This window comes from Megascapheus bottae, chromosome 29 (assembly GCF_031878675.1).
Source record: "Megascapheus bottae isolate mThoBot1 chromosome 29, mThoBot2.hap1, whole genome shotgun sequence".
Taxonomy (NCBI): Eukaryota; Metazoa; Chordata; class Mammalia; order Rodentia; family Geomyidae; genus Megascapheus; species Megascapheus bottae.
Window position 1 is genome coordinate 14,639,081 of NC_143537.1, and position 18,189 is coordinate 14,657,269.

Genomic DNA, 18,189 nt, shown 5'->3' on the forward strand with positions numbered 1-18,189 from the left:
ATGAACATAGATGTTCTCTACTTCTCTGAAAGACTATGAAAAGTATTTACTCTTCAGAAAAGGACACTGAAGCTTGGAACAGACACAAGTGTTGAAACCAGGTCTAGAACCCAAAGCTACTGTGGTACTGCTGAAGAACTCATCGTCCAGACTCTGCCTGAGCAGAGAGGATGTACACATATGGTGAATGTGGGGTCGGGGGGAGGGACTCCTGGGTCTTTAAAAAACAAAACACAAAACAACTCCAAATAAGGCTTCTGACAGGGACATTTTATTTATTTATTTTTTGGTTAAAGCCACAACTGATAGAAATGCCATAAAAACAAACATGTAAACAAGGTATCAAAACTTTGGTTCACTGAAACATCTCACACCTAAAACATCTGAGGTACAAAGGCACCTTATTAGGTGCTAGATAGTCTGGCTCTGCTGCAGTCACTCTGATGCTGTCCTTGGAATCAGAGACAGCATAGTCTGATGGCAGAGACTGGGACCCAGGTCACCCAGGACTTGTCCCAGTACACTCTCTCTCCACTTCAGACAAACATTGACTCCTCCAAAGACCTGCCTGATAGGAGCTGGAACATATAAAACATGTCTGTTATGCTGAACTTGAAAATAACTCAGGCTGTAAGGCCAGGAAGGGAAATGGCAGAAAAGGACATCAATCAACTTCTGTTGATCCACAAGGCCTCAAGAACTCCTGTCCTCGTTCATGGAACCATTTATTGGAGACTGTGAACAGAAAGCAAACATGTAACAATTCCATTGATTGGTTCACCAGCCCAAATAAATACCTCCTCATGTCTCCTGTACAGTGCATTCTTGAATTGTACCCAAATAAGACAATGTCTTGGGCTTTAAGTTGCTCAGGAACTATTAAGAAAGACACATGAGCACACATAACTGTATGAAATTCTACCAATTTCATAATGTATGTGTGTGTTGTCATGGCAACAGAGCCCAAGGGTATCTAACAATGTAAGTGAAAAGGAGATCTCGGAACTACAACGTGAAGTAGAACAACAGTTACCCAGGGAAGAAGACAGGCATAGCTAATGATTTCCACATCAAAGGGAGGTACAAGATGTAGGAACCCTTCCTTGCCAGAGCCCACTCTCCTGGAGGAGCAATTTGGACCTACCATGTTTGCACGGCTCAGGGCTTCCTCAGCTCTCTGGGCATCTGAGTGTTGCCAAGTAGCAATTTGGGGATTTAACCAGTTTAAGGAGACTACATGGTACTACCAGTTAGCAGGAGAAAAAAAAGAGCATCAGAAGGGAAACACTCTTGACCATGTCAAAATTCGGCAGCAGTTGTCTCCCAACTCTAAGTATAAAGCCAAGTATCAAATCCCAGACTGTGGCTACCATAAACACCATCCTTCAAGTCACTCACCCCATTTGCAGCCCACAAGCACAGGACAGGCTGCATGTCTTGTTCGGTAGTCACCTTCCCCACTCCTTAGAAGGTTATACCAGAATACAGCTGTGCCCTGGGGAAAATGTGGCCTATTAGAACACATTCTTAAAGAGACAAGGCATAGGGACCTGACTCTAAGCACCTCAGAACCCTGATCAGAAACATCCTACTTTCCTATGTATGGGAGTCTGGGTTCTCAGCAATAGCTAAGTTTCCCAGAGAGCACGTTCCCTACATGTAGGGTCAAAGTTTAGAAACTCACTTGCCTTCCCAGGTAGAAGCTGAGACCACAAATCCACAATATGGGTAGGAAGGGACTAAGACATAATTATAAATATATTCAAATGGGCCATGAATATGCCTGAGCCCTGACCTCTCACCCACAAAAATCGGACTTACCTTCTTAGGCCAAATCGCAGCCCCCAGATCCGGGAAGACAGTGGCACCACCAGCTTCTACATCGCTCATCTGGGAATATAAGGCACAGAGTTTGGATCCTCTAGCCAAGAAAGGCAACTATGCCACAAAGAGCATGCGGAGGTGTTTAGACCACTCTGCCCTAAGCATGTATGGGACTGCTCAGAGACTCTGCTTCATGCCCCGTTTCGTACATTCTTTGAATCTGTGTGGACGGTCTCTATATTCTACAGCTGAGACCCTCAGGAGACCCATGTCCAGGTTGTCCTTGAAAATCACTCTGATCATGAGTCCATGTCTGGAATCCTTATCTAGCCTGGACCTTGTCTCAGCTGCTGTGCCCAGAAAATTTTGCTGACCCTGAGTTCCCTACAGGTTCCAAGTGTGTTCTCTTTGCATGGGTGGGCTGCTTCTCTGCCTCTAGCCACTTGCCGCTCTCTAGCTCAACCCTCATATTCCTAGAGGCTATGTTCTCGGGAGACAGGTTGGATTCTATGTCTTAGAGGCCCTACAGAGGTACAGAGTTTGGTCCTCCCTACCCAAGGAGCTCAGAGCAACTCTGCCACAAAGAACATGACAAGGAGTACAGATCACTCTGAGCACGTGTGGAGGCTCTGCTCCATGTCTGGTCTCAACTGAACACAAGACGTACATCAGCATGGATGCACTCACCCCCTAAGTGCACCTTCACAGACACCAAAGCATCACTTCTTTTTTCCTTTGACTTTTCTTTTAAGATTTTGGCCTATACAGTAATAAAAATTGGAGCAAAAAAATATTTCCACAAGACACAGACCAGACTAATTAAAGGATGTTCCACAGACACAGGACAAATGAATAAGATGAAAACTCCCCACAGATTCCCCAGCCCTGGGAATCAAACCCAGGGAAACCCCTAGCCTATCGGTCTCTCCAGCCTCTCCCTCTGGACACACTCGTCTTTTTCTCCTTTTCCATCATCTGAAGTTCTTTCTCTCTTCTAGGATTACACATACTCTTTTCTTTGCCAGAAACATGTACCACCAGCTAATTTTCACTAAACCTCAAGTCTCAAAACATGTTTCTTCCTAAGGGAGGCCTTCCCTGAACCCTATGCAAGCAGTGTTTGTCTCCCTGGTAACTAAATAATAATCTCTACTGTGCTTATTAAAAAGTCTCTATATTAGACCTCAAGTATCCTAAAAGAGACGAGTTCTGCTCATCAGGAGAAACATAGCAATAACCATACAATTAAAAGTTTAAAGGAAAAAAAATAGTAAACTTCTGACTCTAACTTCCTTGACAGATTTTATGACTCTTTAGAGCAGGCCCTCACCTTTCAGAAAAAGCAAACTGTTTCTCTGTGAAGGATAAGTCCAGAAGTCTATGGACAGAGCAAAGGCAACAGTCGGGAAGCAGTCCATCTAGTCTCTGGGGAAACAAAGGCAGCTCCCATAGAACCTCCTATAACTCTCTCCTCACTCTGCTGCTAAGACAGAATCCCCAAGATGCTCACCCCAAAACTCCACCAAAAAGCAGGCAGAGTAAGCTTACAACATGGAAAAATCTTGAAGAAATTGCATCCAAATGAAAGAAAATGGTTCCATGTACATGAGGTTACACAGTTAAAATCATAGTGATAGAAAGTAGGATGGTGGTTGCCATGAACCAGGGAAGGGGAAGAAATCTGTTTATGTTTTTTTTTAAACAGAATTTAATTTTACAAGATGAAAAGACTTATAGTGGACAGTGGTGATGGCTACACCACATTAGGAATGTAATTAAATATCACTGAAGTACAGTTATAAAGTGGTAACTTTTAGTTATGTATATTTTACTACAATAAAAAAAAGGAAGTTGAAGGGCTGGGACTGTGGCCTAGTGGTAAATTGCTTGCCTACCATGCACAAAGCCCTGGGTTCAATTCCTCAGTACCACATGCATAGAAAAACCTGGAAGTGGTGCTGTGGCTCAAGTGGTAGAGCGCTGGCCTTGAGAAAGCCCAAAGACAATGCCCTGGCCCTGAGTCCAAGCCCCAGGACTGGCAAAAAAAAAAAAAAGTTGGATAGTGCTGGAAAGTATGCAGCTCAAGTGGTAAATCAGCATCTTCATAAACAAAGTTCTGAGTTTAAACCCCAGACACACACACACACACACATACACACGAAAAAAAGATTGGGGGTAAAAAGTAAAAAGGATCCAAGGATAATACCCCTAGCAGAAGGAAGGACCCAATAAGAACAAAAGTCAGCCCTCTCTGGTTTAGCCAAGAAGGGCGCATAAGAACAGAAGGCCCATTATTCAACTGGTAGTACCAGCCTTGATGGGGGTGGGGGGTGGGATATGAGAGCCCTCTGAACCCACAGCCCCCTTAGGGCCCAGAAGCTGCATACATCATACTCACGTAGTTTAAGAATGTGGCCACACGATTCCCAGTCCCTAACTGCTTGAAAACATCTTGCTCATGGCTCTACAAAATTAATGAGAGTAAAGGAGTGGGCCTGGACCCAATACTTACATAGTTAAGAAACGTTGCTAACCTATTTCCCTCCGTTTTGAGGCCGCTGTCAAAAGGTCGCTGCAACAGACAACAACTTTCACCCAAGTTTGCAACCAACTTACCCACCACCCAAAGGACCGGGGTCAAAAGGGTCTACATTCCATTAAATAGCTTGGAAAATACACCAAAGCCATGGAGGAAACACTGATGCCAGCACAGCATGGGGCAAGAGAAATAGGAACAAGACTTAGTGAAATCTTTTGCTTTAGAATCAGGGAAGAGAACCACAAGGTTTAGGGTAAGGGAAACATTCCCTCCATCTACAGGAAACAGTCAGGGTCCACTAGGCTCAGAAAATTCCTGTGGTTCCAGATCTAGGCTTCACTAGTAACAAAGTTTTCCTGGTGAGGTGGGAGGCGGGAGCGGGGCAATACAGAGGCTGAAGTGCTCTTAGAACCTGTAGCCTTCTCAAACCAAAGTGAAGCCTGTTGGAAATTCCTGTGATTTAGGCCTTACCCGAGAGAAGTCAAAGTGTGGCTCGTACTGTCCTCCCATTCCATAATTTGCAACCTGGTGGAAAGAAATAACAGCACTGGATCTTACAAGCAACATCAATAGCCCCAGAGCAGCCTGTCTTTCCAGGAATATCATCTCTCTAGACCTATAAAACAACCAGAAACTCCAAAAGCAGCCTCTCTAAACATGTCCTGCCAGCACAAGTAGGACAAGTATGAATATGCTTATAGCAGTGTCTAAGAGTAACACAATTGTAGTTTCCCGAAAAGAAGTAGGCACAGAATACCCAGATGGTCACTGTAGAGAAGCTCTGACCCTGTAAGGACAGGCATATGGAGACCCTTCCTGAAGCAGGCCCCAGGCTAACCCCGTTTGTTTGGGAGACAATGAGAATTTATGTGATCCAGAAGAAAGCCAACAACCAACTCAAGACAGATTTTCTTGTTCTTATTTGTTCTAGAGAGCATTGCTATGTAGCCTAGCATACAATTCCTTAACTTAAGCAATCCTCTTAGCCTCCCTGGTAGTAGAACAATTTATGCCACCATGTCTGACTTGAGGTTTCTCCTTTTTTACACTAGATTTAGACCTGCAGAGTGCCAGGCACTGTTTTTGTTCTTTCCCAGTGGCTATTCTAAGTCACACTGAATAAGGAAAACATTCCACAATGGTCTGTTGTATGGAATATTTGAGCATTCACAGGAGGCAGCAGAAGATAGGGAGTAGGCTGTGGGTAGCTAAGAACTGCAACACTACTCCAGAGTAAACCTAGCCATGCAGTAAGACTTGAACCACAGGCCGGGAGTTTAGCATAGTGGTAGAGTGCTTGCCTAGCAAGCATAAAGACCTGGGTTCAATTCCTAGATACCACATACATAGAAAATGCTGGAAGTGGTGCTATGTCTCAAGTGGTAGATCTCTACCCTTTAGGAAAGCCCAAGGACAGTGCTCAGGCCCTGAGTTCAAGCCCCAGGACTGGTAAAAAAAAAAAAAAAAAAAGACATGAACCACAGCAAATATTAAGTATCATTAACTCAATTGAAAAATTTATGTATGTATGTATGTATGTATGTATGTATGTATGTATGTATGTAAATACCACAATGAAATGATCTTCTTATATAACCAATACATGCTAATAATAAAACCATTAGATAGATATGTAAATGCCAGACTGGGTACTGGTGGCTCACACCTATAATCCTAGCTACTCAGATGGCTGAGATCTGAGGATTATGGTTTGAAGCCGGCCCAGGCAGGAAAGTCCATGAGACTCATCTCCAATTAACCACCAGAAAACTGGAAGTGGCACTATGGATAAAATGGTAGAATGACAGCCTTGAGCGAGGCCAGGGACAGCGATCGAGCCCAGCAAAAAAAAAAAAAAAAGTAAATGCCTATATAATTTTCCATCCTAAAATAATGCATCTGATAAGCAGATATAATTTGAGACAGGGTTGAAGACAAAATATTAAATCTGACATGGAAGGTGATAGACCACTAGTGTCTATCGAGGAGGAACTGGCTTTTATACCTGAAAAATTTTTGGATTCAGCATTAATTCTCAGAAAGATATATTCATATATTCATACACTCTTTTTGGCAAAAAAAAGATGCTGCAAAAGTAGCAATAATGGAGATTTTTAGACATGGCAATAAAAGAGAGAGGAAATTCTCTTGTTAGACCTCAAACAATATTGGCCAAATATAAGAAAATATAACAAAATTTTAGACAGCATAGTTTTCAGTTTCTACAAAAAATAAAAACTTTGATATGAAGAACTAGTGGATAAAAATATGCTGTTATCTGCAGGCTCAGGCTTCCTGCACCAAAAACACCTGAAATCCAGTCACCAACCTAAAGGAGAACTGGCATAGCAGTTGGTCTTAAGATCTGATATGCATCTAAGGAAATAAGGGCCAAAACAAGTAATCAACCAATTTCTTTGGCTCCAGACTAGTCAAGAACGTGAAGAAAAATTCTAGACATGAATGTGTCTACTGGGTCAAGGCACTCAAGAAAATCCAATTACCGTAGCTTGTACCCAGACTAGCACTTTCTAACACTTTCATTCCCTGGATGGAGTTCTTAAACTTTCTAATTCTAGAGAGTCAAAGGATATACACTGCTATAGCTGGCTAATCTTTTAATAGCTTGGAGAATTAGTCATATGTGATCATAACTCCTACACTCTTTCACTGTCTCAAATAAACACAAAAGTCATGGAGGCTTTTGCAGAGATCAGATCTACCACGCTAGCATAATCAAGTCCTCAAAATCACAAACTAATAGCACGCAATCATACCTAAAACTGAATCCCAAAAAGAGATATTCATTAGAATCTTCAGACTTGCTATAAGAATGACAGGCAAATATATGATGCTGAAGCCACAGTGAAGGCAAAACCAAAACCAAAACCAAAGGATTAGAAATCACTATTCTAGAAAGAGGAAGTTCAAGCCAGAAGCATTGAGTCTTGAGGATTTTTGGAGGTACCTCATCTACTCTTCTTTCAGAAAGGCCCTTATTCAATTCATAACTGCCTTTTTTTTTCTTCCCAAGGTGTATAGAAAACATAACAAGAGCTCAAAGAGTAGGAAGACTCTTTCCTAGCTCCAATGGTCCTGAGATCAGCTGTACCTGCAATAATTCTGCAGTCTTTACTGTTAACCCCGTGATGTGCTGCATCCGCCGATTTAATCGGGCCACAACAGGATCATCGTCTTCCTCCAGCCAGGAACTGAGACGGGAAAAGAAGAGAGCAGAGCAAAGATAATGAGGAGGCAGGTTTAGGCCAGGTCTGTGCCCCCTCCTGGAGTTAGTGATAGCACTCACAGGTGATACAGAATGAGTGGTGCAGGAGTGAAGAAGGTGCTAGCAGGTAGGAGAAGCCATGTCTCCCCTGCTCTACCAGAGAAGCTCTGGAGCTGGAACTGGGATAGCCATTCTAACTCCAACGTATCTGCTTACCTTTTGGAAACTCTGTAGCTAGCAACAGTGAGGACACCTGTCTTGGGATCCCGAACAGTGGCTCGTGCAAGCTGGAAACCAGAAAGAAGGGCAGATTTATTCTTTTGGGCTCCCAGAAAGCACTGGAGCCAGACATGCTGCTGTATTAGTAGAGGAAGCAGTTATGTGGGCAGTGGCTTTAGTCAAGGGTCCATGAGCCTGTAGGCAAGACCAGAACAGGAGTCCAAGGCTCCAACATTCCCCCTGTGATATCAGAACCTGGCATTTCTCTGCTTAGTCACTATCAGTCCGCTTGATCTATCCCTGAATCTGCATGGACTGCTCGCTTCCTTACCACACCCGCACCTCACTCCTGTCAAAGCACAGCATGGGTTCCTATCACATTCAAACTGCAACATTATCTCTGAGCTTCAACTTCTATAGTTCTCCTGAAGTAGACAAGTTCTTCCATTATAAATGGGCTCCCTTGCCAAGAAACCCATCGAACACTGATTTGCTGAACTGTCTCCCACTGGGCTCCCACTGCTGAGAGCAGGAAAGCTAGATGATACAGTTTCTCCCTTGGGAACCTCACAAAGTCAAGTTGTAAAACCACAGTTCTACAGGTTGAGCCACTACCTGAAAGCCACGCATGCCCTCCCCACACACACAAATACACTCACATATAACACACCCGCTCTCCACTTCATCTCACCTCTTACTTGGGGCCAGCTACCGTAACAAAAGTGTATGTGCTTCAGCTCTGGGACATCCTATGCTCACAGGCCTGGATACTCTTACTTCAATAGCACTTATTCTTGATTTTAATAAGTAATTGATAAATGTGCTTAATACTATGTTGGCTGGCTAAGGTATGTCTTCTACCTTCATACAACTCAGTCCAACAGAGAAGGCATAAAAACCAGCCAGGTGACTCCAGCATAGGCTTAAAGTCCAGTCAAAAGCTCAAGGATTCCCAACAAGAATGGTCAATATTTTGAACTCAGACAATGACAGATGCTGGTGGCGTTGTGGAGAAAAAAGAACCTTACTGTACCGCTGGTGAGATTGTAAGCTAGTTCAGCCACTCTGGAAAGCAGTGTGGAGGTCTCTTAAAGAACTGAAAATTGACCTTCCGTACGATTCTGCCATACCACTTCTGGGCATCTATCCTGAACATCATAACCCAAGATATGATAAGGACACCTGCTCAGCTATGTTCCTCTCTGCACTATTCACAACAGCCAGGCAATGGAAATAATCCAGATGTCCTACTGCAGATGAATGGATACAGAAAATGTGAGATATATATATATATATATATATATATATATAAAATACATAATGGAATTCTACATAGCCAACAGACAAGATATATAGATAGATAGATAGATAGATAGATAGATAGATAGATAGATAGATAGATAGATAATGGAATTCTACATAGCCAACAGACAAGATAAATTAATGGCATTTGCAGGGAAGTGGATGAATCTAGAGCAAATCATGTTGAGTGAGACGTCAAGACCAAAGGAACAAAAGGCGCATGGTATCCTTAATATGTGGCTATTAGATCCAAACAATACAAGAGCAAGGGCTCAATATTTGTGTACCCCATGCTATGGACATGGTAATGGAAATATAAACAGAACTACATAGACATAAAAATCTATGACTCTATAGATGTAATGTTTTATTACATAGATTAATATGTATCTATGACATACAAACCCTCAGCCTAATTTTAATTATATTCTAAAATCTAAGTGCCAGTGATTATATATAGAGATTCCCTTCTTGAATACTTGTTTGTTAAATACATCATTGGAAATATGATGTAAAAATCAATGTTAATAAATTCTTTAATTAAAAAAAAAAAGCTCAAGGATTGTTTCCTAAAGACTACCTAGCTGAAACCTAAATGGCATAGGAATAGGCAAGGAACAGAAATGGAGAATCCCAGGAATGAACAAGGGGTATGGCCTTGACTGTGGATCATGGGTTATATGAAGCACTTAGGTGAGACCAGGCTGAAGTGACCAACAGGGGCTACAGACTGACAAGCAAAGGGGGCATTGTACAGGGCAGGAACATTCACACTTAGCTATGAGAAACCTCACTGTGAGGGGTTAAAGTAGAAAGATTAGCAAGGAGGTCACAACAGAAGTCAGGGCGAGAGAAATGATGGTGGCCTGGGCCAGAAGATGGCAGAAGAGATGGAGAGACATGGACAAATTAGAAGTCTGATCAGGTGGTGAAATGGACCGTCTAGATTCTGAACTCCTCTAACATGTTTTAAAGGGGCCAGCATTCCCAGGGCAGGTGGCTTCCTATCTGTGACCTTTCCTGAGCTCAGATGAGGTCAAGTCCCTCCTGATGACAACTGCTGCCACAAACCAGACCCTGTCAAACATCTGCGACACACAGCTGGCTTGGTGCCCCCGAGACACTCTGGGCAGCTGAGTTTTGCTCCAGAGTCAGACAGGACTATTTTGAAAACAGGTTGCAGGCTGAGGACCTACAGGCAGCTGCCAGGCATTCCTTACAGGCCAAGTTAAGCTCACTGGCCCCACTTCAAAGCCAAAATAGCATTTGTCTCTCAGAGCCTCCGGAAAGATGTCAGCTTATGATGATGAACATGTTTGGCTTGTCACATGGCCCCTGTTCAAAGATAAGTTTTCCCAAAGCTCTCTCCCCACCCACTATAAATGTACATACATGCATGCCACACACACGCGCGCACACACACACACACAGAGGAAGAGAGATAGGGGAGGGAGAAAAAGACAAAAGATGTCAAAAAATGTTCAGTGTCTAGGACTGAGAGACAGGTGTGGAATCTCAGGAGACTCATATGACAGTGCCTTCCCTCCTTTGGAAATCAGGAAATCAGTTTTCTCGGGAAGGCTCTTTAGTTGACGTAGGGAGTAGAAAGATGGGGCCCAGTCGCCATTCTTTACACACATTGTCTAGACTCACACCAGTACATCTGTGATACCAACAAGTGGCCATAAATGCTAGAAGTTCTGGAACCTGAAGCCAAGATGGTTCTAAGAAAAGGTTTAGGGATCAGGATAGAAATCTGTTTCATGTTTCTCCAGGAAATGGTTAATCTTGATTATCAACTTCACTGATTTTTGCTGTTGTGGGTGGTGGTTGTGGGGCCGGAACTCGAGGCTAGGCGCAGTCCCCGAGTTCTTTTGCTCAAGGCTAGCACTCTACCACTTTGTGCCAGAGCTCTACTTTTAGTGTTTTAGGGATGGTTAATTGAAGATAAGAGTCTCACAGACTTTCCTGCCTGGTCTGGCTTTGAACTATCATCCTCAGATCTTAGCCTCCTGAGTAGCTAGGGTTATAGGCATGAACCACCAGTGAGTGCCCAGCTTCACTGGGAGATTAAGAAACCATTTCTCAGCCAGGTTCTGGTGGCTCACACCTGTAATCCTAGCTACTCAGGAGGTGAGATCTGAGGATACTGGTTCAAAGCTAGCCTAGGGAAGGAAAGTCCATGAGACTCTTATCTCCAATTAACTACCAAAAAGCCAGAAGTGAGTGGAGCTGTGGCAAAAGTCATCAACACTAGCCTTGAGCACAAAGGATTAGGCTCCGAGTTCAAGCTTCAAGACCAGGGGGTGGAGGTGCAGGTAACATTTCTCTGAGTATGTCTGTGAGGATATTTCCAAAGAGGATTAACCAAGAGCAGCACTATCCCATAGTCTGGAAGCCTGAATGGAAATAAAAAGAGGAAAAGAATGATATAAGCTCCATAATATAGGCTCAGGGGATCTCACTCTGTCTCTGTCTCTCTCTCTCTGGCTCTCTCTGTCTCTGTCTGTCTCTGTCTCTGTCTCTGTCTCTGTCTGTCTCTCTCTCCCTCCCTCCCTCCCTCCCTCCCTCCCTCCCTCCCCTCTCTCTCTCTCTCTCTCTCTCATTTACTCCCTTTCTCTTCATCTTCCTCTCTCTCTCCCTTTCTGTATCTTGACTGCCATGAGTTTCTCTACTGCCTCCCTGTCGTGATGGACTAAACTCTCTGAAACTATGAGCCAAAATAAACCTTTCTTCAAGGCATTTTTGTCACAGCAATAAAAAGTCCGACTAACACTCCCTAGTGTCAGCCTCCTTGCCACTTCAGCCACTACAATTCTATGAGGGGCAAAGCAATAAAGAATCCAATTAAATCCTCCACGTAATTATCAGTGTTAGAGAAATCTGGGTTAATGGAAGCAAGCAGTTTTCTTTGAAGGAAATTAAGTGGATCCAAATCGTCCATAAACTAGAAATAGAAGAATATAAAACTAATAGTCAAGTATACTCAGGAGTAAAATACCAGAAGAGTTCCCAGGAAACTCAGAAGACAATCACTGTAATGATGCTCTAGAAGCTGCAGACAATCCAATAAGACAATAAAAAAAGAACTATAAGCACTAGGAAAGATAGTCTTCGCATTTGCAGGTGGTAGTACTATCTGGGCAACCCAAGAAAATCAGCTGACACTCAAAAAAGGAGAGGTGGAAGTACTGTTCAAGTTGTTTAGTATCTGCCTAACAAATTCAAGACTCTGATTCAAACCCTATGCTGCCAAATATCAAAAAAGGAATAAGTAATTTCAACCACTCTCTGTGACTACACAAGTCAGTTTTTTTTTTCCCCAAAGGAAAAAGTGAAAACAAAGACTCAATTTGCTTAGTAGACATAAGCATTAATATTTGTTAGATCTTCAGGACAGATCTTGTCACACTTTAGAACTCAATAAACACTAGCTGTTATTGTATGATATTTTTTCTTTTTGCTTGTTTGTACATATAACAGGGCTTGAATTCAGAACCTTGCACTTGATTAGCTTTTTCCACTTTCAAGCTGACACTCTTATCACTTCAGCCATGTCTCCACTTACAGCATTTTACTGTTTACTTGGAGGTAAGTGTATTGAAAGTTTGTCAAAACTGGCTCCAAACTTTAAATTCCCAGATCTCAGCTTCCTGAGAAGCTAGGATTATAGGCATGAGATATATTTTTTAAAGCATGTTCAGCATGTAACTGCAAACTAATACTATAGAATGTTGTTAAATAATAATGGAACCAGGTAAAATAGAATGAAAAGGGCTGGACCTGGTGGTTCATGCCTGTAATCCAATCCTCAGGAGGTAGAGAAGATCACGCTGGAAGGATCACAATTCAAAACCCAAGCCAGAAACTCCATGTCAACTACATAGGAGGCAAAAATAAGAAAGTAGTGGTCTAGGCCACCCTGAGCAAAAACATGAAGTATTAAAAAAATAAGTAAAGTTGCCAGGCACCAATGACTCACACCTGTAAGCCTAGCTACTCAGGTGGCTAAGATCTGAGGATCATGGTTCAAAGCCAGCCCAGGCATGAAAGTACATGAGACCCTTATTTTCAATTAACTACCAGAAAACTGGAAGTAGTGCTGTGGCTCAAGCAGTAGAGCTCTGACCTTAAGCTGAAGAGCTCAAGGATAGCAACCAGGCCCAGAGTTCAAGCCCCACAACTGACCATAAATAAATAAATAAATAAATAAATAAGTAAGTAGAGCAAAAAGATCAGAGCACTTACACAGCCATACAAGACCCTGAGTTCCAGCCCCAGTGCCACCAAAACAAACAACCAAGTAACAAACAACAACAACAGCAACAATATATATATATATACAACAAAAAAGTAAAGTTACAGTAACAACAAAAATTTAAAACCCACCAAGAAATAAACTTAATGAGAAAAGTGCAAAAATTATCTATGAAGACACAAGTACGCAGAGAGACTTAGAACGCTCTTGGATGAGAAAACTCATTGTCACACAAAGGTACAACCCCCTCAAGGTGACAATTTCCAAGTCAACCCCATCACTGAAGTCATACTCAGGAGCACCACAGGACCTTACTTCCCAACACTCTATGGCATATTTCCTCAGATCCACCCATACACCCACCCCAAAACAGATGATCAGACACTCTTGCTGTGGGCTGCACACCACTGGGTATGATCTTCTATCAGCAGTTGACCATCCATACCAATTCCATCAGTTTTCTTCTTCAGATCATGAATCCACAAATTCTGGCTGAGTTGGCTGTGTATCCATAGATTCATGCTACAAACTGCTCAGACTAACTACGTAAGCAAACCCCATGCCAAGATGGGAAAATGTGCGCCCCTTTGGTGCCCCAACAAGGAGCTACAGAGATACCTACTTTAGGTTTTGCGAGCTCCTTGATTCTCTCAATTTCCTCGTCAGACATGACATCATAGTACCTGACGATGTGTGGACTGTCCCACTCGTCTTCCTCTTTGAAAGGAGCGATGAGCAGCTGTGGCACCCTGTTGCCATGATGGTACCTACAGAAGAGCCTCTTCTGCCTCCGTGGTGTCTGGGAAGCACAGACAAACAGGCCTTGAGCTGAGTTCTAATCCTTAGTTCCAGTCAAGCTGTCTGCAGATATGGCTCTTCTTATACCCCAGAGCCAGCAACTGCGCCCTCCCACACAGAAGAAAAAAAAGTCCCTCTGTTTGACAGGCATGAAGTGACAAAATTATGTAGTTTTTCCTTCTCTTCCAAGGTCATCTCAGGTGCGCAAATCCTGTGGCAGAGGGCAACTCCTGTTCCCTTTGATGGAGATATGAATGGGTCTGAAGGGGACAGGAGAGAAGCCTTTCTAGAGGTAGAAGATGTGGGAGCCAATCAGATAGGTGTGGAAAAGACAATTGCATCCCTCACTACGGAGTCCTTATGAACAGGCAGTAGAATTCCAGAGCTTTCAAAAGTCAGGGACAGCAACGCCACACTCCAAGCTCCACAGAGACGTACTTTCCCTGCATGCTGTACCCTCCTTTGGGGCTTGAGTCGTCTACACCCATCATCTTTCTCACACCAGTGAGACAAACCAAATCTGGGTACATGGGGGTAAAGAGAGGAGAACACTAATAACTTGGAGGGTAGAAATGCTTCCTGGCCATTAGGGGAAACAGTGTTCCACCCTACACCTCCATGTCAGCCTCAGGGATGTCACCAGGAATTAAGAAGATGCCGGGGAAAAAAAGAATCCACAGACAGAGGAACTTCCTCCCTGCACCGCCTGCCCAGAGCCAGGGTCCAGATCCACAGCCTAAGTGTGCTTTCTCCCTCCCGGGTCTCACCAATTTGACACCTTCTCCACGACAGAGGCTCTCATAGACATCCCTCTCTGGCAGGTAGTCCGCGGGTCTCTCATAGACACCCTCCTGAGTTGCTAGCGAAGATGATGTCTGATTTGACAATGGTTTTCTTCTTTCTTCCTCTAGCAACCGCTCAAAGTATCGCAAATTCCCTCCAGCACGCTCATGGCTTGGGTCTAGTAAAAGCCAAGAACGAGAAGGAAAAGGAAACCACAAACATCTGTTAGGTCATTTAGAGAAATTATTCTGTAAGCAGTTTCTCTCCCAGTGGCCCATTTGTATGTTGTGTTCTGTGTTTCACAGCACCTAATCTTGAATGTGAAGGGCCAAAGTCCAAAAAGACACCATCTTCCTTAGAGATGAGAGAGGAGCATCAAAGCAAGAGACACACACTGAGGAGGCTTTCTTCTCAGGCCCCTCTGCCAATTCTAAGGTCCCAGTCCAAAGAAGCAGTCACGAGTCCTGCTTCCACCTTGCTATTTAAAACAATTCCCCAGAGTGTAACCATTACTGGTGACCACATCACACAATGGCCACACAGCTAGAAGATAAGATGAAATGGCTTGGGGAAAAATAACCACAACATGCAATAAGGCAGGCATGGTGAGATTTTTGTGCTACTCTCCAGATAAGGAAATCGAGGCCCAAATGTTAAGTGACTTAAGTTGAGGTATATAAATACCTCCCATGGGGCCCTTCAGCTGAAGTCATGTAGTGGATGACATGTCCTAAAAGTTCAGTAAGTATAGGAAGAGAGCCTTGTAGAGCTGGTCAAGTGAACCAATAAGAACCTTGGACAGGGCTTCATGGGAAGCAGTGGCAGAATAAAGTGTGCTGGTTTGTGAAACTCCAGATGATGACAATCAGTGGGCAGACAGGGTTTAAAAGCCTGATGCTTCTGGCCTCCTGAATCACAAGACATACAAAGCACCAATGCCATGGGCAAATCAAGCTGTTAGATGCCAAGCCACTAACACTTGGGGTCACTGTTTGTAACTGAAGCAACTCGGAAATACAAATATCCCCTGGAACTGCTCCTAACACAGGTTCCCAGCCCCGTGAACCTTCCCAAACCTCCTTACCAAGGGAGAGCAGACGGCGCGTGAGCTCCAAGGCCCGGTGTAGGTCACCCAACTGGAAGACAGCATAGCTAAGGTAGTCCAGTACCTGGGACTTGGCTACAATGGCCTCCTCCCCAGCATCGAGTTGCTTTAGCACCTGTTCCATCCACAGTACTGTATGATAATAGTCCCCTTCATTGTAGGCAGAGCGGCCCATCCCAAAGCAGTCATCCACACTGAGCACTGCCTGGTATTTGGTTCCTGCAGGAGCAGAAGCAAATCATCAGACTCCAAAGAGCCTCAGGGTTATTGAGGAAAAGTCACACATTAAGAAAAAGCTACTGCAAGGACAGCATTATCCAAATAGAACCACACAAGGGCCTACATACAACACACCATTAAGTGTCATTAATATAGTGAACACAGACAGGTCAGTACTGTCCTGGGATGGGGTTATAGCTAATCACCTAGTAAAAGATTCCCCTTCTTCCAAGTAGTAAGGGGGTTTGTGATGAAGAAGTCCAAAAAATCCACCAGATATTATTTAGGAGAATGTGATGGTTATATGAGCCACACAAAGATACTTAATGGGTTGCTGCTCCTATGAGCTTAAAGGGCAGAAAAAATTGGTGAATTTAAGAATTTAGGTGGCAGTCAAAGCTATGAAAGGGAGAAATATCTGAGGAAAGAATGAAGAACATGCCTGAGACTGGAGCCCTAGATAGCGCATACCTAGGACAAAGGAGGAACGCTCAAGAGGAACTAAAAGGGAGAAGGAGTGGGAGCAGGCATAGTGTGACAGACATCAAGGGAGGTCAAGAGCCAAAGCTTCAATGCCACCTTTGGCCACTAGGTAGCAGGGTCGTTGGTGAACACCAGCTCATCTGTAAGAGCTGAGTGAACACTAGAAAGCGACCATGAGGATAAGTTCAGGCCAGCAGCTACACAGTCACAGAGACCAAGAAGGACTCAAGATGAATTGCATGTTTCTCAGAGAATAATGAGATCGCATGAAGAGCAAGGAAAGCTGAGACCCTGCCTGGAAAGCACTGGTATCTCCCAGATCCCACTAAGAGCCATGGCTAGCACATTAGAAATGCCTGATATCCTCTGTCCAGTAGGAAACGCCTACTGCACAGTGCAGGGTCCTCTTGCCTATACATGGATGCATATCTTGAGGCGAAACCTCAAAGAGGTCAACAGTGTAGGTTAGAAAGTCGGAGAGTAAACACAAGATGGAGTCATAAGCAGGCCAAGCAGTCATAAGCAGTCATAAGCAGGGGTTCCCGGGGTTCCTTTCCCTACTCACATGAGTCTCCACAGACCTCTTCTGACTCTGTAGGCCCATGAACCCGCCCTGATGGAGGCAGAGTTACACAGATGAGTGAGCTAGGGCTCTGCAGCTGGACAGAGCTGCATCTGTGTGGGCCTCAGTCTGACTCTAGAAGCAGCCTAAGTTTCGGTCTCGAACATAGAGATAATATACTATCTATCTAAATAGAAATAAAACCTTCCATTTTAAAGGGTTGGGGTCAAGAATCCAATGAGATGACATGTAAAGATGTCTCGGAATGCTAGTGACTGGTAGCTATAATCAACATATCTCACAGATGCCAAGAATGTTAAGAATGACTTTCAGGCACTCAGCATGCGTCCTCCCCAGAAGCCAATGCAAATGTCTCCTCCCCAGAGAGTAACAGCTGAGCTTTCTGCTGAAGGTCAATCAGACACGGATCAGCCCAGCTGAAACGGTTAAAGCCATGACTATAGAGGGAGTGGGATGAACAAAGGAGCTGAGCGATTAGGAGAACAATGGGCAAGAGGGCCAGAGAGGCAACAGGACCACAAAGATTACATAAGGGAGGAGTTTGGAGTTATTCCTGAAAGCTAAACATTGCAATCAAGGAGAGGACAGATGTGTGCACAAGCTCATGTGGAAAAGGAGGATCTTACAAAGTGAGCTAGACATATGAGACAAGTCAGAACAGTATTCTGATAATCAAAAAGTGGGAGGTGGAGTATACAGCAGAGAAGTACAGAAGACACTAAGGAGGTAGCTAGCGTCTTGATGTCTTAAGATGCTAGCTGACAATGCCAGTAGGTAAAAGTGTTTTTGGCTGAGGGGGAAAGTAAGAAAGGTAAACAGATCAGATGGAGGATGAGAACTTCAATTTGGG

The 18,189-nt window shown here is 43.7% G+C and overlaps 1 protein-coding gene across 6 annotated transcripts in view; it reads right to left on the bottom strand.

The window, feature by feature from the left end:
• Window positions 1–249: 249 nt before the first annotated feature.
• P4ha2 (prolyl 4-hydroxylase subunit alpha 2) overlaps window positions 250–18,189 on the bottom strand; it is a 33,579-nt gene continuing 15,639 nt past the window's right edge. For 4 of the 6 annotated variants that reach the window (XM_090321275.1, XM_090321278.1, XM_090321273.1 and 1 more), the window contains 10 exons: window positions 16,034–16,273; window positions 14,934–15,127; window positions 13,991–14,167; window positions 7,806–7,876; window positions 7,476–7,575; window positions 4,835–4,888; window positions 4,223–4,288; window positions 1,822–1,890; window positions 1,399–1,495; window positions 250–735 (listed from right to left, as the gene is read on the bottom strand). In XM_090321275.1, coding sequence (XP_090177401.1) covers window positions 665–735; window positions 1,399–1,495; window positions 1,822–1,890; window positions 4,223–4,288; window positions 4,835–4,888; window positions 7,476–7,575; window positions 7,806–7,876; window positions 13,991–14,167; window positions 14,934–15,127; window positions 16,034–16,273 — 1,139 coding nt within the window. In that variant the 3' untranslated portion in view covers window positions 250–664. Of the gene's footprint in view, window positions 736–1,398; window positions 1,496–1,821; window positions 1,891–4,222; window positions 4,289–4,336; window positions 4,397–4,834; window positions 4,889–7,475; window positions 7,576–7,805; window positions 7,877–13,990; window positions 14,168–14,933; window positions 15,128–16,033; window positions 16,274–18,189 lie in introns of all 6 variants that reach the window. The other 2 variants (XM_090321279.1, XM_090321277.1) reach the window with 2 other exon arrangements.